The following is a 22191-nucleotide window of genomic DNA, read 5'->3' as shown; positions in this document are numbered from 1 at the left end:
CTGATTTTTCTTTCATTATGAATGTTTTAGACTGTATTAAAAACCTGTGATTTCCATGAGCACAAATGACAGCCATATAAGCAAGGGCATCTTTTAAAGAAATCTGCTGTCTTTTAGTGTTCAAAAGGGTAAGAATAACATATTAAATGACTTCGCTAGTTTTAACCCACCAAAGAAAAAGGATTTGGAGATTCTCGTTTGAGGAGGATTGGATGAACATTAGGTTTTCAACTAAAATTCCTGAAAGGAACAAGAATACATTTCTATTTCTTCACTAGGAAATTCACTGAGTATAAAAATCATGTTCAGTCAATATACAGAATAAGAGAGTACCTATGAAGGGGCTTCCCTGGTGGTGCAGTGGTTAAGAATCTGCCTGCCAATGCAGGGGACACGGGTTTGATCCCTGGTCCGGGAAGACCACGTGCCGCGGAGCAACCAAGCCCGTGCGCCACAACTACTGAGCCTGTGCTCTGGAGCCCATGAGCCACAATTACTGAAGCCTGTGCACCTAGAGCCCGTGCTCTGCAACAAGAGAAGCCACCACAATGAGAAGCCCGGGCACCACAACGAAGAGTAGCCCCTGCTCGCTGGAACTAGAGAAAGCTCGTGCACAGCAACAAAGACCCAACGCAGCCAAAAATAAAATAAATTAAATAAATTAATTAAAAAAAAAGCACCTATGAAAAACCTACACCATGCTACATTTTTACTTCTTGTCAGTTGAGTAGGTAATAAATGGCAAGCAAAAAATGTAGCATGATGGAATGGAAGACATAAAACTGCAAATTTTGTTTCAATAAAGATTTTTGTCAATAAAGATTTTTGTCAATAAAGAGGAAAGATATTGGAGCATATTGGATCCAAGATAGTATCACTATTATGTGAAAGTTGTCCAACCAGCCAGCCAAACAATCAACCAACCAAAAACCCTCTATTGAGCCTATATGGTGCAAAGGGCTGGAGCTATAAGATACCAACTCTGTTCTCAAAAACCTCAGTCTAATATGTATGAGAAAAGGACTTTGAAAAGTTCAGTTCGGTTTATTATAGTGTCAAGTAGATTTACAACTATTGCACTTATCATTCTGCTGACAGAGGCCAAAATTTAAAAGGAATATTTTTCTCCAGTAAAGCTAGGTTTTCATGATCTTTGATATAAGATGTTAAAATTACACAGGCAAAGAAATATACCTCATGTCCTATCCCAGACACTACCCCCCCACTTCTCTCTTTCCTGCTGCTGTACAAGCTTGCTGCAAATAGGAATTTAGTTGGGATAATATGCTTTAAGTCATCCATTTCTTATGAAATAACTTGAGTGAAATTTGACCAGTTTTCTTTATACTGTCCTCTTTACCCAAAACATGTAGAACAAACAGCCCCCATATTCCAAAATCAATTTTAACCATATACTGGGAAATGAGCTTTAATAAAAGAGTAAATATCTCCTCCCTTACAGAACCCCACATGGTGTTCACATGATGGTTTCACCACTTACTGCCTAACTTTGAATTCAGACAGTGGAAACAAAAACAAAAGCTAAAAAGTGGCCCAGCATATGAAACTCTTCTCAAAAATAGAAGAAAGTTATGAACATAGTTGGGAAAGTGTTTTACATTTTCAATGAAGTTCTGTTCCATTGATCTATTCGGAAGATTGTCTTCGACCTATTTGGCTTTAGCCCATAAACTGTAATTGATTCAGTGTTGCAAGGAACCACTTTTATCTTAAGCCTGGAATGCATAACAATGGATAGCAGGAAAGTGGTTTTTTATTTACTCTAATAACTGTGCAGGGAAGAGCTGGAGAAAAAAGAAAACAACCCCCAAAGTATCAGCCTTCAGATTCTCAAATTATTTTTCGCTCTGATTATACTTGGAAGAATGAGCTGGGGGTTTGGCATTGTTTTCCATCTTAACAGTTGCTCTGTATTCTGAGATATATGTGATTCATAATGTACCACTATAACAAGACATAGTTTTATATATTACTGGGGTAACTCAAAGAAAATGAATTTTTCTTTGGGTACCAGTAATTGTCAAAAGAATGATTGCAGATTCAGAAAATGTGCTTATAATAACCCTGTTAACATAAAGTATACACAGAGGAAAGAAATTAAGTACTGTAGGTATGTGGAAGGGTTAGTTGTATTAGCAAGGCATTTCAGGATGGTTTTGGTTCTTTTGACTAAGATACATCAAATTTCAACACCTTTCAAACACTGGGACAAAGGGGAAACACCTGCTACCACAGGCGCATGTGGTGACTGTGAGCTGATTCACCATGTGCTCACAAAGGCTCCCACTAGTCAATGAACTACCCTTTCCTGGAGCAAGGCTTTGCTCCAGTAATAAGGATAATGTGCTCAAGCTGTTAGAATTAATTTGAATATCAGTGATGAAATTTAGGTTACCAACCATGGCCTGATAGTTACAGCATGTAGAATAACAAATATCCTCTTTTAAAACTAAAGTAGAAAATGAAGAAGCAGGTTAATTTACTTGTGCTGATGAACACAGAGGTCCAAGTGCAACTTCTGCTTCTAAGTGTCCTCATGCTGCCCTGTCACCAGACACTTTCCCGGGGGAAGGGTCTGCCTGCCTTGCTAATCCTGCTTGATGTCCTCCTTGGTAGAAATGTGCTCATGGGTTTCCGTGTGCACGTTTCTACTGTGAATGAAAGCTAACTACAAAATCAGATGTTTTCTGCTTTCAGAAAGTTCTAATATACCATGTACAGCATAGATATTTCTTTCAGTTTAAAAAAATAGTGCAAAAACATATCTGATAGTCAAAGTGATAGTTCAAGTGAGTTCTTGTGCCAAGGAACACAGTCAAGCTTCACCTTTAGCCGACTTGTAAAAACTGAATGTAGGTTTTGGGAAATATTCCAGATTTTCCCATCAATTCTCCACTCATCCAGTCATCATCTACAGATTCCAGCTCTGTTATTATGTCTCCAGCCTGTAAGAAGACAGGAATTGAAAATAATGATTAGTTTCTATTGAGGATAAGCATGGTAAGCAGCCCACCTGGAGAGGCATGTACATCTCCTCTTTATATAACTCATTTATCTTGATTTGCCAAGAGGATTAAACAATGTACCACAAAGATGATCTAACCCTAATGATGCCATTAGCTTGTATGCTCTTTTCGTCAAAGCGCATTCCTTTGCCATTGTCACCCTTGTTGCACTTTTATTTTCCTGGTTGTATTTTTGTGCCCCCCAAATTCACCACTCTTAATCTAAAATTCTTCTTTAATAAATAAAAATACCAGCTATCATATATATAAAATTTTTTTTCCCCATCTAACAATTATTTATTGAGTACCCACTGTGTGTCAGACACTATTCTGGGCACTGTGGATACAGCAAAGAGTAAAGACCTTATTCTAGAGTTGGGAGATGAATAAGCCAACAGAGGAGGACAGAAAGTGTGGGCTGCCATCTCTTTAGGGCAGCCAGGTGACACTTAAGCAAAGATCTGAAGATGAGAGAGTGAGCCATATGTTTACTGTATGCCTTGCCCTCTTCTATGTACTTCATGGGAATTAACTCATTTATTTTATTTTATTTTATTATTTTTTTTTTTTTGTGGTACGCAGGCCTCTCACCATTGCGGCCTCCTGTTGGGGAGCACAGGCTCCGGACGCACAGGCTCAGCGGCCATGGCTTACGGGCCTAGCCGCTCTGCGGCATGTGGGATCTTCCCGGACCGGGGCACAAACCCGTGTCCCCTGCATTGGCAGGCAGACTCTGCGCCACCAGGGAAGCCCTATTTTTATTTTTTAACAAACTAAGAATAGTGGAAATTAATTCATTTAAACAACAACACAGTCCTAGAAGTGGGTACTATTATTATCCCCATTTTTGAGAAATATTTTTATAGATTTCCTTATTTTAAAGAAAAGGAAACTGAAGGTCAGATTACGTGACTTGCTCAGTGTTGCATGTCTAGTTAGTGGTAGAGACAGAATTCAAACCTAGTGTGATTCCAGGGCCTGTATTGCTATTAGGCATGAGGTCACCACGTTTTATAGTAGACCTTTTTACTTAGAAAGGTTTTTACTGCAATTGCCTTTTCTCAACATCCTGAGCGCTTTGTCCTCTATATTCTTCCACATATGGTATTCTCCTCTACCATTTGGTTTATTCCATTCCTCCACGGCCTCAATATCAAATTTGCATTCTTTCCTGTCTTAAAGAGCTTCACCCTGACTCAGCACATGATTTATCCTCATCAGGTTAGTCAAAAGGGTTGTGTATCTTATTCGTGTATGAATTATAATTCCTCAATTTCAAAAATTATGTCTTCTGTTATCTCCTGGAACTATTTTGTTCTTTATGGTTTCTAACTGTTGCTTAGAATCTGGGTTTAGGATTCTATAATGGTCCAAGATGACCCTGGCTACTTTTAAGAATATCTTTATCAGGCTAAATGGATTTATTTGTAGCCCTAGGACATTGCCCTTTGGAAAACAGGTTTGATTTAAGGCCTTTCTTAAGGGAAAATGCTGACTATCCCATGTCATTAATTTACCTTGCTAAAATCTGTAAAAATTCTGGCATTCAAAGGTTCTGTTACAAGTAAGTTCCTTCCATTTCCTAAACTATAACATAATCACTGACTAACAAGTAAGTTCCTTCCACTTCCTAAACTATAACATAATCACTGACTAAAATTATTTTTCTTAGCTCTGGTCCATACATACATACTATGTCAGTTTTCTGAGGGCTAGGACAATTTTAAAAAGTTTTATTTACTAATATTCTGTGGATATTTAATAAAATATTAATGATCAACAACTCTGAAAGTGGTGCAGAATCCCTTAACTAAAAATCTCTAGAACTGTCTTGCTTACAGCCAGGCATTTGTAAAATGAAGACAACCTATCTTCTGGATGATACTGTGAATTCTGTTACATTGACATAACCTAAATGAAGGCCAAAATAATATCCCAAAAGTCTGAATCCAGAGTGTTCACTTGCAGTAACATTTTATGTAAAGATAAAAGGAATTAATTTTGAGCCACTGACTCTCAAGATTGAAAAGGACTAGGGCAACAGTTTCTAAACATTTGGACCAATAAATTAAAAAGAAAAACTGATATAGGGTTACCAATTATAATTTTGCATAAGAAATCTATACATTTACTAATAATATTTTATAATAGAAATGACATTTTAATATGAAAAGGAAGAAATTCTCAGAATAAAGTAAAACTCCATCACAAAATAGAAAAGTTAGCAACCTTATATATCTAGGCATGCCTCCCCTTCTCCATGGCTCCCCTAAAGCCTGCACATACCCAGTATCACTGTTTTCCTCATTTTGTTGTAGACAGATGAAAACCTTGTTTGGGTACCCTCTGTCTTAAGTCTCATCTTGTCCAATCACTCCTGGATGCTTTAATTCCTTCTATGGCACCCCTGCCTCTGAGCATCTCCGATAATGGAGAATTTCCCACTGTCTGAGACAGGCTCTTCTGACAGCAATGACTTACTAAAGCCACCCTCCTTCCTCTGGCCCAATCCCAAAGTACTACCCTGGGTGCTTTCCTCTGACCACCGTCGAACTGTGGACTGCGGAAACAGGATCATGGAAGTATTCTTTTTACTTTAAAAAAATAAAAGGTACTTCCTTGATGAAGTAAGATTAAGATTAGATTTTAGGCTTCTAAAAAAAAACTTGTGCAAAATACCTTAACCTTTTGGGATCATTTCCCTAAAGTCTAGTCAGTGTCTTTGTGGACAAGACTCCGGTGTCTTATGAGGCACTGCTGCAGAGGCCAGCTGTAGTGGTTGCCACCTGATTTCTCCGCTGGTTTCAGAGACATGAAGGCTGCAAGGGCCATGTAGAGGATCATCCTTTACTAGGGCTACCAATGAAACCTCCAACATTAGTGAGACGTGTTATAAGGCTAAGGAATAAGGAATTTGGTAGGCGACTGTGGTGCTATGGATATCAATCAGGCTTTCTTTAAGTACCTAAATTCCTTGCTGATAATTTACATTTGCCCTATTCACTTTCTCTAATCTCATCCTTTAGAATGAGGGTCTGAGATCTGTTCATTTTTTTTTTTTGCGGTATGCGGGCATCTCACTGTTGTGGCCTCTCCTGTTGTGGAGCACAGGCTCTGGACGCACTAGCTCGGCGGCCATGGCTCACGGGCCCAGCCGCTCCGCGGCATGTGGGATCTTCCCGGACCGGGGCACGAACCCGTGTCCCCTGCATCGGCAGGCGGACTCTCAACCACTGCGCCACCAGGGAAGCTCTGTTCATTCTTGACTAATGATCAGTACTCCACCCAAATGTTCCACCCTTCAGTGGAAGACATTTCAAAATTTATAGCTGCTTAATGCAATTACAAAAAGATACACATTCTGACCTTGAAGGAAAGCTCATCTTCATTCTCCCCATGGAAATCATACAAGGCTTTGGCCTTCCTCCCCTTCAGTGCTAAAGCAGCCGTACTTTTAGCCTCAGCTGTGAAGACACCAAAAATTCAAATATATAGAAAGACATTGGACTAAAACACAAGTCGAACATTTTAAGAAACCCCCTTGTCATTCCCAGGACATAATACTTCCAATTAATTTTGAATTTACCTAACTTGCAACAAGATGAAGGATGCTGTCTTAGCAGGAAAAAAATTATACAAAATATATTAACATTTAGGAGACAAAATTAGCCATTATTAATTGAAGGCATTTTAAAATCTCTTTTCCCCATAACTTCAATAAATTATATGAAGAAAGTTTGCATGACTTTATGAATCAACTTGCAAATGTAGGCAAACAACTTAAATTGAACATGGCCAGAGGGAAACGGAATATGTATCATTTCAAAGGCCTCACACTTCCCTTAGAGGGTAAGAGCCTTCCTTGCAGCTGTCGCACCTGGGCAGGGCCGCACGAAGACTGCGGGGAAGATGCCCTCCCTGTCGCGCAGTCTGCCCTTGTACCAGTCGGAGTCCACACGTTCCATGATCAGGATCTGGTCTCCTCTCTTGAAGGACAAGTCGTCACTGGTCTCCGCTGTGAAACTGTGAAGAGCTTCGCACCATTCTGCAGAAAGACTGTTCTCCTGTTTCAAATCAGAAGTTTGGTAAGAAATGTGAGATTTTGTTTGAGAGTAATTTCTACAAAGCTTAAAAAGTGGTGGAAAAAAAGCTAAGGGGTCATAAGATTTCAACGCCTGAAGGCCACTTTAAATCACTCAATACCTTATGTCACTATTGAGTTTCAGAAATAAAAGTTTCCAATAACTTTTTCTTAAAATAGAATTCTAAATGACAGACGTGATAAAATTTGTGACTTTCTGCTTTAAAGGGCTATATAATGCTTAAGCAAAAATTTTTTCTAATTATTATCTATGACAGTTACACTAAAATTAGATAAAAGCTTGCAATATTTGTGTATAGTATTTATGACACTATGAAAACATTCTGGCAAAGCATATAATTTTCAGTGAGGTTCTTCTTTATCTAAATTAGGAAGGATCAGAATGGGCAGTCTGTTAATTCCCAGGTCTCTACATGTTTCAGAGGCTGTCAGATTCCATGGCACAGGACTTCATTAGTTCACACTTTTAATTTTTTTTTTTTTTTTTTGGCTGCATTGGATCTTCGTTGCTGCATGCGGGCTTTCTCTAGTTGCAGTGAGCAGGGGCTACTCTTCGTTGCAGTGCACGGGCTTCTCACTGCGGTAGCTTCTCTTGTTGCAGCACATGGGCTCTAGGCGCTCAGGCTTCAGTAGTTGCAGCATGCGGGCCCTAGAGCACGCGGGCTTCAGTAGTTGCGGTGCATGGGCTTAGTTGCTCCACAGCATGTGGGATCTTCCTAGACCAGGGATTGAACCTGTGTCCCCTGCATTGGCAGGCGGATTCTTAACCACTGTGCCACCAGGGAAGTCCCCACACTTTTAACTTTATGACGCAGTTAGCTCCAAGGCTGGCAGGATAATCACCCAGATATGGTGGGCTAGTGTGGGGGAATGCTCCAACAGTAATGCTTTTACTGCAAACACATCAGAAGAAGGTTCTGCCCTGAGAAGAGGCATCACTGCCAAGTCACGATGGGAGCCCTATGTTCAAGAAGCCCAAGCGAGAGGCAAGGATAACACTAAGAGCAAAGGCTTGGAGCCCGCCAGTCAGCTCTGCCACCTCCTCGCTGACACTGGGCAAGAAGCTTCTCTACTCTGAGCCTCAGCTTCATCTTAGAGTTGCTTTGGGGATCAAATGAGGTAATGCGTGTAGAATGCTTAGCACAGTGCCTGGTACATCTTAAGTTCTCATCAACTGATGGCTTGAAAGAAAAACAAAAAATTAAACAAAAAACCCTAACCCTACCGTTTTGTTCCTGTACTTGGGTAACCAACCCTAAAGAACGGTACTTGTCACTCCCAAGAAATACAGGGAACCATGTGAACATTTCCTTTTGGAGAACTGTAGTCCCTTTCTTTCCTGTTTGACTTTAGCAGTGGGGGGAAGATGAAAGAATTGAGAGACACACAGCCTAATCACCACTGACATTTTTGACAAACAATGACCCCATCAAGCTCACTCTTCTAAAATAATGTCACAAAAAACAATGGGAAGTCACCCACATTCCTATTCAGTTTAAACACTTCTGAAGCCATGTTATACAGTGTAAAAATTTTAATCCATTTTTTTCTCTCTCCCATTATAAAATAATACAAATGCTCCTAAACACTTGGCAGTTCGGAAATATATGAAGAATGGGAAGAACACCCAACCACCTATAATCTCACTACCTAAGGGCAACTGAATGGTAACAAACACATTTCCTCATAGTCTTTTTATGCTATATATTCAACTTCCCTATAATACATGTTTTCCTCCCATGCCATTTACTTTACAAATCTAGTTTTTAATGTCCTCAGAACATTCTCCCGATAATGACCATATTTAGGTTATTTCCAATTTTTTCTTGTTACAATAACACCACCATGACCATCTTTGTGACTAAAACCTTGTCTCATTTTTCATCCTTTTCTTAGGGTGAGAAATAAAAATAATGATAACAATAATCTGCACTTTCTCTGTTTTAACATTCACATACTTATAATTATTTACTGTTGAGTTGTATTGAATCTTCATTAGATACGTTAAATGGTATTTTATTGTCTCTTTACAAGGCATTTCTTTGATTACTATAAGGTTAAATACTTTTTTAATATCAGCCACTTATAATATCTCTTTCATGAATATTCTAATAATATCTCTCCTTGTTTTTTATCAGGGTTCGCATGTCTTTCTAACTCATTTGTACGAGCTCTATATGCAATAAAGATATTAATCATCTGTTTACTTCAAATATTTGCTACATGAATTAAAAAATGACTTACAGGGCTTCCCTGGTGGTGCAGTGGTTAAGAGTCCACCTGCCAATGCAGGGGATATGGGTTCAAGCTCTGGTCCGGGAAGATCCCACATGCCGCAGAGCAACTAGGCCCGTGCACCACAACTACTGAGCCTGCACTCTAGAGCCCACGAGCCACAACTACTGAGCCCGCGTGCCACAACTACTGAAGCCAGAGTGCCTAGAGCCTGTGCTCCGCAACAAGAGAAGACACTGCAATGAGAAGCCCACACACTGCAATGAAGAGTAGCCCCCGCTCTCTGCAACTAGAGAAAGCCCGCACACAACAACGAAGACCCAACACTGCCAAAAATGAATAAATAAATAAATTTTAAAAAAAACACAAAAAATGATTTATAACATTTTCTTTTGATAATTATGATTTTAATAGTCCTCCCAGAGATAAAACTTGGCTTTCACTACAGTTATCTATTCAAGCAGCCTACCTGATAATTTGCACCAGAATCTTCTTTTTTGGTTTTCAGTGGTACCTTTGTGCCTGTATTTTAAAAAAATGTCAAAACTTCAGCTGTAAAGACCATATAGTATTGGAGAAAAACTTTGGGGGGAGAGTGAAAAGTCTGGGATTCCAGATCAGTCTCTTCATGTACTGGCTGTATAACTTTGCCCAGCACTACCCTCTCCAGATTTGTTTCCTTTACTGTAAGGTGAAGGAGGATACACATTAGTTATATTCTATAGGCCATTTCTGTTTGAAAGTCAGTGATTTTTTTTTCTGCCATTTCTAATATGAAGCCACCACTAACTACCTAAAACACCAAAGCCAGCTCTTTGAGAGACTGCCACAACAATGACTATCCCAATAATGATGTTGACCATTTAAAAATCATTTTTCCTTCTACCTTAAAAAATATGGCAATGTAGATTATTATGCAACTTAAGAATTAACCTATTATCTGGTTTATTTGAATTAGGATAGGACATAATAAAAAACCATATTCTCTGTACTCACTTAAAACATTTGTACCAGAGGTGGGATGATCCTCAATGAGTTCCACAAAGTTAAGGGGGAAGATCCCAGATCTCTCTCGAAGTTCTCCTCTCGCCCACTCGTCATTCACATACTCTTTAAGAATAATAATTTCTCCCTCTGAGAAACTTAACTCATCCTTCTGGTCTCCAATATACTCAAATCGAGCAACACATCTTGGGCCTCTGAAGAAAGAAGACCACATTTGTGGGTTAAACTAGAGAGTACTAACTTTCAGAATGCTTTAAAACCTTCATTTAGTCTTTCAATAAATATTTATTCTGTGTTTACTGTGGAACAAGGTATACTAGGCATAGTTTAAAATTTTCCATGAAAAAGAATAAGCTATATTTCTAAATGATAGTCCTTACTTTTTAGATATGAACCTATTCACTCAGAAAGGCTAAAGTCAAGGTCACAAGTACAGGCAGAATCCCTGATAAGCAGCTGGTGGTTGGTTAATGTTGCACATCTTTTGATCACCTTTTCTTCATGACAGAATCTCCCCAGTCTCCTTGTCTTTGTATCCTTGGGCCATAGTAATCCAGGGCCAAGTCTGAACCCTCTCAGTCATAAATGCACTGAGTTTAGGAGTGTTAACCCTGAGAATCTCAGGGCAAGACATCAAACTTCCATGGCAGAAATGCAATGGGCACCAGCTGGGCAGGGTAGATGCTCAATGTATGCTGAATCAGTGAGTTGTGTATATAGATGAATGGCCTTCAAAACTAGAAGGTTCGAAGAAAACAGAAACTCGGCTTATTATCTTATAACATTTAATCTTATATCTTACACTGTTGTTTTAAAAATTATGTTTGTATCTCCTTTAAAAAGGCTTCATTTCTGAGAATTAGAATGATCTACAATTTTGACTGAAAATAAGATAAAAACAGAGATGAAATTGTGTCCCTAGAAGACATGACTGATTCCCAAACTTTTGATTTGAGGCTTTAGAAAGGAAGTTTCAACAGCTATGACTAAGGAGATACAATTGCCTGAAGAGAATAGGTGGGTACTCGCTCCAATCTAAGTCTGATTTAAGTCAGGTCAATGCATCAACAGCCATGAAAGCCCACTTTAAATTCAACCTGCTGACACAGTAAACACTGCTTAAAAATAGGAGAAAAACTGAACCTGAAACAGAATTAAACTATTGTGGCATCAGAAGTTTTCTTATTTGTGATAACCTTTGCATTTATTTTCTGAAGTCCTCAGGGAGCATATCTTCTTATGTCTGACCGATTCAAAGACAGGTTTACAGTCTTCAGCAGGTACTGAATTCTATTAATTTGCTCATTTAACTGGAATATAAAGTTGCATTGTGGCAATGTTTTAAATCACAAAGGAGTTACAGTGATGCAGAAAAGGGTACATAAATTCACGGAAAGGTCTTCAAACATAAAGACGACCCCTCCAAATTAACTCTTCCTTTACTTTCAAAAACAAAAACAAAACAATACAAAATGCCTAGCAGTTTTTGTAGGGTTCATATTTCTGTTAGGTTTACTTTTTTGTTCATTAAAAATATATATATTTATTTATTTGGCTGCACCGGGTCTTAGTCGTGGCATGTGGGATCTTCGTTGTAGCATGCGGGATCTTTTAGTTGCGGCATGTGAACTCTTAGTTGCGGAATGTGGATCTAGTTCCCTGACCAGGGATTGACCCCGAGCCCCCTGCATTGGGAGCATGGAGTCTTAGCTACTGGACCACAAGGGAAGTCCCTCTATCAGGTTTAAATATTTTCTATTGTTGCAGGAAGCGGGGGGACCCCTTCCAGGGCCTAAGAGTGGGCTCTTGTCTAACACTCAGAAATGAATTGTCCGAGGAGACACACGTACTGACAAAGCAAAAGACTTTATTGGGAAGGGGCGCCTGGGTGGAGAGCAGTGGGGTAAGAGACCCCAGGAGAACTGCCCTGCCACGTGGCTCGCAGTCTCAGGTTTTATGGCAATGGGGTTAGTTTCCGGGTTGTCTCTTCCCAGTCATCTTGGTTGGCCCATATTTAGTCTGACTGAGGGTCCTTCCTGGTGGTGCGCCCATCCTCAGCGCACCATTCCAGTGTGAAGGATTCTGGGACTTTGGTAGGACAATATTATGGGCTAGTGTATCCTCCCTCCCTTTGGCCCCTCCTGAATTCTTCTAGTTAGTTTTACAAGACATATTATGGGCTGGTATCTCTTCCCTCTTTTCAGCCCCTCCTGAATTCTCCTGGTTAGCAGCAAGTTCCTTATCAGGACCTCCTGTTGTGAGACAGCTCGTAGAAGTGGTTACCATCGTGCCTAGCCAAGGTGGGTGGTTTCGGTCAGCGGTTCCCTAACACTATGACAAAAATATTTGAACCTTCTAGAAATCTGTTGGTAGATAAACAGCAGAAGCAACACAAAATGCCCTGGATGATGAAACCTCTCTGCTTGGGTGAGGCCAGGCTGTGGGACACACCGGGATAGACTGTTTGTGCCTGTCTATATGGCCTGTATTGATATGGGGAGTTGCTTCTATCAGCATGTTGCAATTTCACCAGAATTTTTAAACAAGTAGTTTTCCTCATAATTAAAAAGACACATTGAGAATCTGAATAATCATACATCTGAAGTGTTTATTCTGTATGACATAAATGCTCACCATCCTTTGTATCTTGTGCAAAACAACACAAGTAAAACTTACTTAACACAATGAGATGTGACGGATTCCCTTTTCCCATTTCCTCCTGGAACATCAGTCTAGTAAAGACAAAAATCAAGACAACAGCTGTATTCTTTCAGATTTTAATAAGATAAATTTAAGCTAAGTAATTAGCAAATTCATGACTGAAGTTAGCCAGTTTAGCTAGGTGTTAAACCGACGAAATGTACCACAGGTGCTACAAAGGTATGAAATCCAGAATTTGGGTTTTTAAAAATATGCGTAACTTGTGATGTAGCCTTCCTTGAATAACCAATCAATCCTCTTATTTGCTGGAATAAGCACATTAATGTCGTTCTACCCCTGACTGAGTATACTCTACCCCTTATCCCCTAAGTTGAAAACTTCAGGTGAGGAGGGCTTAGGATAGAAACTAGGCATCAGGCACTACATAGACACCTATTCAAACTGTTGGTAGAACTCTGCAATACTTTCATGACCCTAAAATAAAATCTTTTAATCAAACTTGTGGATTCTCTCCATTTTCATAACCCTGGAACACTTTTTCCCCTTCAACGTGAGTAGGGAAGGAAGAGAGGACTTAGTACTCAGTGAGCATCTACTAAGAGGCGAGCACTTTATATAATAACTCATCTACAAGGCTCCAGAGAACTGGGTTGTGATGAAATATTTGACCATAATGCACTATAAGTCTGAAAACTACTTAAGGCTTTGAGGTTTACATTAAATAAATCAGTGCCCTTCTTAATGAATTTCAAAAGTTCGAAGTCTTAAAACAATTTTTTAAACTTGTAGGCTTAGAAATAACACTTACACCAATAATCTGGCAAATTCAGTATGATTGATTTCAGTGTGGTAATTGTGCTTTTTAAAGTACTGCTACATTGGGCAGAAGAAAAATGAGGAAGAGTGCTAAAACTAACATTACTCTTTAATATTAATTTAGAGAATGTGGTTGGATTTCTCCAAAGAATCAGGGTATTTTTATATACCAGACAATTTTTAAGACCCACATTTCGTAATTCAAGAGACTCAACCTCATTCATACTTGAAAAATACAGGTTTTCTGTTATATTTGTTTGCTAAGTTTCTGATGTAATGGAAAATCATTTTCTTACCCCCACCCCGCCAAGCAGTTAATGCTCAACTATTTAAGCCAGGTTTATTGATATGTTCCAGTATCAATAAGTTATATTAGAGACTGAGTCATTCTCTTCCTACTGATATAAACGTTCAAGTGGCAGTCTGATTTCACCCCCATGTTTCTCAGCCACCCGGGCTTAGCACTCAGGGCTCTACTTACACAAGTTAGGCTTTGAGGGTGTATAAAATTCGGACACTTTAATATATGTTTCCCAGTCAGATTTGGAATTATTATGTGAAAAATCATTAATGGACCATTACCTCCAATGAAAGTACTTTGGTATTCCCAAATCTATTTTTTTAAAGGTTGAAATAAATGGGAATGGAAAGGATGAAAGAAACCAGTAACGAAATGTACTCCAAAGAAAAGGAGAAGTGGTACCATAACCTCAGAGAACAAACATTCCTTCAGGACAATCCAGTATCATTTAATTCTTTTTTTTTTTTTTTTTTTTTTGCGGTACGCAGGCCTCTCACTGTTGTGGCCTCTCCCGTTGCGGAGCACAGGCTCCGGACCCGCAGGCTCAGCGGCCATGGCTCATGGGCCTAGCCTTTCCGCGGCATGTGGGATCTTCCCAGACCGGGGCACGAACCCGTGTGCCCTGCATCGGCAGGCGGACTCTCAACCACTGTGCCACCAGGGAAGCCCCTCATTTAATTCTTGTTTGCTGAATGTTGCAAAGAATTAACATATACCCTCAAGTGCTTATCAACCCTCCAAGAATAGCTGATTCACCAGTGGACCTGTAGTTTTTCACCTTAGGATTTCAGATAGCATTTAAGCATTAAGTGCTAATACTCCATAATATATGAATAATTAACTAGTATCTAATTGAACAAACCTTTATTTCTGAATTTTTCAAACACCAAATGAATTAATGGAAGAGAGAGAACCAGAACCCAAGAATCTAGGCTTCTGGTTATTTTTTTTTCAAACTGCAAATAACACGGAATTCACTGAATATATGACCAATTTAAACAAGCACAATCTACTTACAATCACTTTGACGTAGGTGGCAGGAAATACACCAGTCTGGTTTCTACATTTCCCCCTGTACCAATCTGTACCTATTTTTTCCAGAAGATAAACAATTTCTCCTGAAGTGAGGTTCAAATCATCAACTTGCTCTGTAACATAAAATAATTATGTATGATGAATTACCCTGCTTGGAGATCTGATTAAAGTAGCATTTAGTTCTGTCCACCGAGGCAGTATGTTCTACTGATTCTGAGAACAGGTTATACTAATCAAATTGACTTTAAAAATATATTATTTTTTCCTGGATATCGTTGTTATGAGCCTCCTCTTTTAAGATCAAATTAGATATATTTACCAGGCACTGATTGATAGGAAATGGTTAAAACACACACACACACACACACACACACACAAAACATTGTGCTGGCCAAGGATTCTTCCTGTGTCAATATAAACCCTCTGCTGAATACATATTTTAACAATGAAAAGAGTTTTATAGACATGGTATAATATTCATATTATTCTCAACCACGCTTAAAAATCATTTCAATCTCAAAATATTAACTAAGGGAGTCCTACAGCTCTTTTGCAAATAAATTTACTCACAGTGAAATAAAAATCAGTCTACCAAGTGGACAAAAAACAGGTTATAAATAAATCAGGAATTTATTTTATTTGTAGCCTTGGATATAAAAGGTACTTAAAAATTGATTACAAAAATTTATATTATTTATTTATTTATTTATATTTATTTATTTTTGGCTGTGCTGGGTCTTCGTTGCTGCATGCGGGCTTTCTCTAGTTGTGGCTGGGGGGGCTACTCTTTGTTGCAGTGCACGGGCTCTAGGCGCATGGGCTTCAGTAGTTGCAGCACGTGGGCTCAGTAGTTGTGGCACATGGGCTTAGTTGCTCCGTGGCATGTGGGATCTTCCCGGACCAGGGATTGAACCCGTGTCCCCTGCATTGGCAGGCAGATTCTTAACCACTGCGCCACCAGGGAAGTCCCTATTTTTTATTTTATACTCATTTCATAAGTAATAGCTGAGCTATGTGTGTTGGTTTTACAACCCTTAGGAGAAAAGAACTCCACTTATTAAATTCAAATTAATTTCATTATAACTGGTATTTGGTACCCCATTTTGAAAGAGTGAAAAAGTTTGCAACTGGTAGGCGATTTGCTAATTGTTCATTTGTAAGGGAAACACTCCTCCTCTCTCTGTCACAGGGAGTTTCAAAGGCAAAGCTATTACAGCTAAGCTTTCTGGAATGCCTCAGTACAACTGACTTTTCCTGAAGGTGGGGTGATGGATGAGATGACCTCTCCAGTCCAGGGCTCTGCTGGTGCAGAAAATGAGAAGGATGTCCTTGAGAGGTTAACCTGGGGAGGATGCCTGATCCCAGATCCTAAGGTTCTACCACTTTATTACTTACGTCCTTACCTGCCGGAAAATCATGAAGAACGACAGCATGAGGGGCACCACTGTCAACAGGCTTCTGAGCGTGGCTTGGATCCTTAGGGGGAAAACAGGGCGGTGAATGGAGTGTGCAGGATGGACGCTGGATTTATTATTCACTCTGAGACCATTTTATTTTTCCTCATTAGGGTCCTCTTGACACAATTACATTATGAGTGCAAGATGCAAACCACACAGTTGAGCCACACAAGGGAGTCATTACCAAGTTGAAAAGGCATGTGTCCTTGCCAGAGGAAAACAGAAATAACTCTCAATTATAATATCCCTTAGCATTTTTTAAAGCAAGAGAGTAAAACAAAAGGAAATTACTTAATTTTTTTTTTTTTTTTTAAAGCAGTACCTATTCTATCCTGAAGTAGTGGTTTTTGACCTTTTTACCTTTCAAGGGTCACTTTTCCCATAAACTGTGATCAGGACTAAACCTTAAGAACAGAGCCTTAAAAGCAGTCTCTTCATTAAGATGGGAAAAGAAAGAAGTTCTGCAATTTATGCTCTCGTCTTTTGTAATGAAAAGAGCTAATGACTTCCACAAAAGTATAATTCACAAAAAGTTAAAATCCATTTCGTTTATTACCACTTAACTGAATGCTTTCTCTAATTTGAAAGCCAACGCTACCTCCCATGCCTGGCCTGGATTTCCTATTTAATCTGAACGGTTTATTCACCAGTAATTCTAAGTAAACTAGCAAAGAGAATTCAGTATTCTCTACCCATCTAACCAAGTGCTTAGACTGGCCAGAGGAGAAGCTGAATTTGAAGAGTGACCATTTCTTATTGACAGGCAGCTGTTATTCTTAGTTTCTTTATATGAAGAGACAGGCTTATCCACATCATCATCATCAAATCTGACTGAAGGATATTATTTGAAATTATAACATTGGCAAACCTGTGGAATAAATGAAGGCAAATTTTGTGCCCTTTCTTTCTTTCTTTTTTTTTTTTTTTTTTGCGGTACACGGGCCTCTCACTGTTGTGGCCTCTCCCGTTGCGGAGCATAGGCTCTGGACGCGCAGGCTCAGCGGCCATGGCTCACAGGCCCAGCCGCTCCACGGCATGTGGGATCTTCCTGGACCGGGGCACGAACCCGTGTCCCCTGCATCGGCAGGCGGACTCTCAACGACTGCGCCACCAGGGAAGCCCTGTGCCCTTTCTTTTCTCTTCCCTCCTTCAATGGCTCCTGTCCCCTCAGGGCTCGCCCATCCCCTGGCCATGATGTTCAGCAGGGATCGAGGTCCACTCCTTCCACTTCTGCCCTGCAGCACCTTTGCTCGACTCTTTTCTGAATCAGTCAAAACGCACCTGCACAGGCACGCTGTCTTCTCTCATGTCAGCTGAATGGTAATAGAGGAACAGTTAATGGCAGCTCAGTGTATTAGTTTACCAAAGCAACATTGACATTTTCTTAGAGGATGCTCAGCGCTTTTCCCTAAATAAATGGACATTATGGGAATTTCAGGGATTGTGGAAAGGAACTGTGAGATATTTTAAGCCTAGAGAGCTTTAAAAATTATTATTTACACAATTTATTACATGTGTGTATGTGTGGTTTTCATTTTTTCTGATTTACATCTGTGGAAAAAGGAATGACCGCTCACTAAGGGGTGTTAGGCTAGATGGCTTTCCATCTGCTGGAAAAAGTAAAGTCAGAGGCCTACCCCACACCAAACACAAACATGAACCTCCAGATGGACCAAGATCTAAACACAAGCCTGAGAAGGTAGAAGAGGTGGGATAGTAACCTGGGCCTCCCAGTTTCCCTTCTCTGCCTTCCATGCATGGCTACCCCTGGAATGCTGCTCATCACCTTGGCCTGGCAGATGAAGGGCGAGAGGCACAGGTGAACAGGGTTGCCCACAGGGGTCTGTACAACTCAGACCATACCATTAGGGTGGGTATCTGGGAGGAAAATCCAACATATTTCAAAGCTCTTTCTAGTATGACAGTATGGCTATAATGGTTAATACTAATGAGTAAAAAGAATAGCTAACATCAGGACTTCCCTGGTGGTCCAGTGGTTAGGGCTCCGCACTTCCACTGCAGGGGGCACGGGTTCTATCCCTGGTCGGGGAACTAAGATCTCATATGCCGCACAGTGCCGCCAAAAAAAAAAAAAAAAAAAAAAAAGCTGATATTCACTGTTCACCCACTATGCACTACTCACTGTGTTAAACACCTTATATGCATTAATTAGCTCATTTAATTTTTTAAGCACCTTTGAGATATAATTCATATACCAGAAAATTCACCCATTTAAAGTGCACCTAGGTTTAGTATATTCACAGAATTGTGTGACCATCACCACAATCTAACTTTAGAACATTTTTATCACTCCCTCAGGAAGCCTCCCACCCATCAGCCGTCTCTCCCCACTCACCCTCCCCTCCGCCCTGGGCAACCACTAATCTACCTTCTGGATTTACCAATTCTGGACTTAATATAAATGGAATCATAATGATAAATCAATTGTATAATCAACTCTGTGAGGAATTACCATACATATTATTTCACATATTAAAAAAATGAAGTTCAGAGAGGTCAAATCACCGCCTCAGGTAGTGGGAGAGAAACTGAAACCCGCGTCTGTACTGAGAACCAAGTGAGGTGATGATCCCCCGCCTCCCAGCTCTGACAGCCCAGCCTCAACTGATAATCTGCAGTGCCTTCTGTTGACTCAGGTAGGGGAAGCATAACACATTTTTAGAAATATTTACCTTACAACTAAGCTTTCAAATAGGTTAAGTTTTATTTTTCTAAAAAAAATGTCCTGTTAGCCATGACCCAGAGCCTAAGAGAGGCTCCACTTTAGTGTCACCAGCTGTCGGCCCTCAGTGGCCACCTCTCTGCCAGTCTACAGCACAAGCCTGAGTATGAATGTTTCAAGTGGACAAAACTGTGGGCTTCTATAAAAGAACAACTTGTAATTTTTTCAGCTTCTATTTTCATCGAGGAGAGCTTTTTGACAGTACCACTCCCATGGTTACCCATCAGTGTGCTCTGAGAGAGGAAGAAGAGCGGTGACAGATGTTATGCTACATCAAAACAGAGAGAAAATGAGTTAACAGAAGAACCCTCCCCGTGTGGACCCAAGTCAGAAATCTCAGTATCCCGGCTGCAACTAGCGTAAGACATAGCTTTGCTGCTCTCCAAAATTCTAATTTTTAGTTTCTTAGCAAACCTCAAATGATAAGCTGCCTTCTAAGAAGAAAGAATTGGACGAGATTATGAAAACTAGGCTGAATGACAAACGAAGTTCTTTACTTGGTTTAAATGACAGATGGGTCTCATTTTTCATGTTTGCTACATTACCTAATAGATAGTGAAAATTTAACTGGATACCTTAAGAAGCTCTTTTAAAAGTATAACTCTAGGGCTTTCCTGGTGGCACAGTGGTTAAGAATCCGCCTACCACTGCAGGGGACAGGGGTTTGATCCCTGGTCCGGGAAGATCCCACATGCCGCGGAGCAACTAAACCCGTGAGCCACAACTACTGAGCCTGCGCTCTAAAGCCCGCGAGCCACAGCTGCTGAAGCCCATGAGCCTGGAGCCTGTGCTCCGCAACAAGAGAAGCCACTGTGATGAGAAGCCCGCGCACCGCAACAAAGAGTAGCCCCCGCTCGCCGCAACTAAAGAAAGCCCGCACCCAGCAATAAAGACCCAACTCAGCCATAAATAAATAAATAAAATAAAAATAAATATATATAACTCTATAAACTGTCCAATGGCATTTTTCTTGCTGAACAAACGACCTTCAGTAATCATTATATTGGCGCTCCCACCTCTCGGGGATGGGTGTGTGGGGCGGGAAGATGGGAGCGGTGATGGAGGACGGGGGCGGGGAGGGTGAAGTCTCAGATTCCCAGGCGAGATCTGGGGTCCTGCAGCAGGCTGGGCGTGGAGAGGCTTCCAGGGGAGGCGTGGGGTCGGGCTGCCTCGGGCTGGGGTGTGAGCTGACCAGGAGGAGCCGAGTTGGGCGGGGGGTGGCAACCCTCGGAGGTTCCAGTTTGCCAAAGGGCGCAGGTTGACGTTTGGTGTGGGGAAGCCTCGGGAAGCGGGTCGGGGTTTGGGTAAATGGTAACGGGGCGGTGTGGGTGTGTGTGTGCGCGCGTGCGCGGGCGTGTGCAGAGACCACCTTTTTCCCCCTTGGAGAAACTTCAGGGACGGAAGAGTAGATAAGCTTTGGGTCAACGAGACGAAGGAGTAGGTGAACTTTGGGATGACCTGGGCGGGAAGAACAGGTAAGCTTTGGGGTGCAGTTTGGTGGGGGTTGAATTTAAGGGAGAGTCGCTTAGAAGGTCAAGGCCCTGACCTCGGAATAGGGTTTGGGTGAACTGGGGAGCTGGTTAAAGACCTAGATCTTAGGTTACAAAAAATGACTTTGGATTTGGTGACGGGAAGGGGTACGTGGGGCGTCAGAGCAGTCCGTGTCCCAAGGCGGGGCTCGGGTATGCGGGCAGAGCTATGAGGACTGTGGGAGAGTTGGGGTGGGGTGGGGTCAGACGCCCCCCGAAGTTCAGAGGGCTCCTGGCGGGTGAGCCAGCCCCTCTCGGGTTCTTTGTGCCTCTCCAGCTCGGTAGCGCAGCGGGCAAGGCAGGTGCCGTGGCCCTGACCGAAGGGGTGGGTGATGAGGTGACCATCCTTTTCGCGGTGCGTGCCTGCCTTCTGGTGCTGGCTCTCGCCTGTGCCTCAGCACACACTGCCGAGGGCGCTGACCCACTGCCCCAGCCGTCAGGGACCCCGACACCGACACAGCCCAGAGGAGCCATGGCAGTCACCAACAGCATCGGAGGGGAGGCCCCAGGAGCCGAGACCCCCAGCCTGAGACGCAGAGGTCAGGCTGCACAGCCAGAGCCTGGCGTGGGGCTCCCAGCAACGCCGCCGCCTCCAGAGCCTCCCCAGGAGCCCCTAGTACTTCGGCTGAAATTCCTCAACGATTCAGAGCAGGTGGCCAGGGCCTGGCCCCATGACACCATCGGCTCCCTGAAAAGGACCCAATTTCCTGGCCGGGAACAGCATGTGCGACTCATCTACGAAGGGCAGCTGTTAGAAGACGACACCCAGACCCTGGGCAGCCTTCACCTCCCTTCTAACTGCATTCTCCATTGCCACGTGCTCACTCGGGAGGGTCCCCCACACCCACCCTGCCCACCGGGGTCAGAGCCAGTCCCCTCTGGGCTGGCCGCAGGTGGCCAGCTGCTGCTGCTCTGGGACTGCCAGATCCAGTACCGGCCCTTCTTTCCCCAGACCGCCACTCTGGGTCTGGCCGGCTTCACCCTGCTCCACAGTCTTCTGGCCTTTGCCGTGTTCCGCCCGTAGTGCCTCCACGGGCTCTTGGCAGTGTTGCTGGCCCCTCCGGACCTTGCTCCCCATGACACGGCGGGAGCTGCTGTCTGCCTAGGCCTGCCTCTCTGACCTGCCTCTTCCCGCTACCCTGGAGCCCAGCCCTGTGCCGCAGAGCACTCCAGGGGCCAGTGGAGGCCCCTCCCTGTGACCTTCATGGCTCTGGGCCATCCCCCGGGGCAGCTGGCCCTCCGCACCCACTAACAGTCAGCTCCTCTGGGTCAGACAGCTGC

The 22191-nt window shown here is 42.0% G+C and overlaps 1 protein-coding gene and 1 pseudogene across 10 annotated transcripts in view; one reads left to right on the top strand and one right to left on the bottom strand.

Annotated features, from left to right (window-relative positions):
• Positions 1-1413: 1413 nt before the first annotated feature.
• SH3D19 (SH3 domain containing 19) overlaps positions 1414-22191 on the bottom strand; it is a 135208-nt gene continuing 114430 nt past the window's right edge. For 7 of the 10 annotated variants that reach the window (XM_019926572.3, XM_033857298.2, XM_033857296.2 and 4 more), the window contains 8 exons: positions 16585-16657; positions 15164-15294; positions 13045-13100; positions 10360-10562; positions 9833-9885; positions 6904-7090; positions 6393-6490; positions 1414-2966 (listed from right to left, as the gene is read on the bottom strand). In XM_019926572.3, the coding sequence (XP_019782131.1) occupies positions 2850-2966; positions 6393-6490; positions 6904-7090; positions 9833-9885; positions 10360-10562; positions 13045-13100; positions 15164-15294; positions 16585-16657 (918 nt within the window). In that variant the 3' untranslated portion in view covers positions 1414-2849. Of the gene's footprint in view, positions 2967-6392; positions 6491-6903; positions 7091-9832; positions 9886-10359; positions 10563-10748; positions 11106-13044; positions 13101-15163; positions 15295-16584; positions 16658-22191 lie in introns of those variants that run through there. The other 3 variants (XR_012332140.1, XR_004526733.2, XR_012332141.1) reach the window with 3 other exon arrangements.
• LOC117312436 (transmembrane and ubiquitin-like domain-containing protein 1 pseudogene) lies at positions 21080-22150 on the top strand (annotated as a pseudogene).

The sequence above is a fragment of the Tursiops truncatus genome, chromosome 5, assembly GCF_011762595.2.
Source record: "Tursiops truncatus isolate mTurTru1 chromosome 5, mTurTru1.mat.Y, whole genome shotgun sequence".
In the NCBI taxonomy this organism is placed as follows: Eukaryota; Metazoa; Chordata; class Mammalia; order Artiodactyla; family Delphinidae; genus Tursiops; species Tursiops truncatus.
Note: the sequence above shows the minus strand (reverse complement) of the source record. Positions and strands in the feature narration are given on the sequence as shown.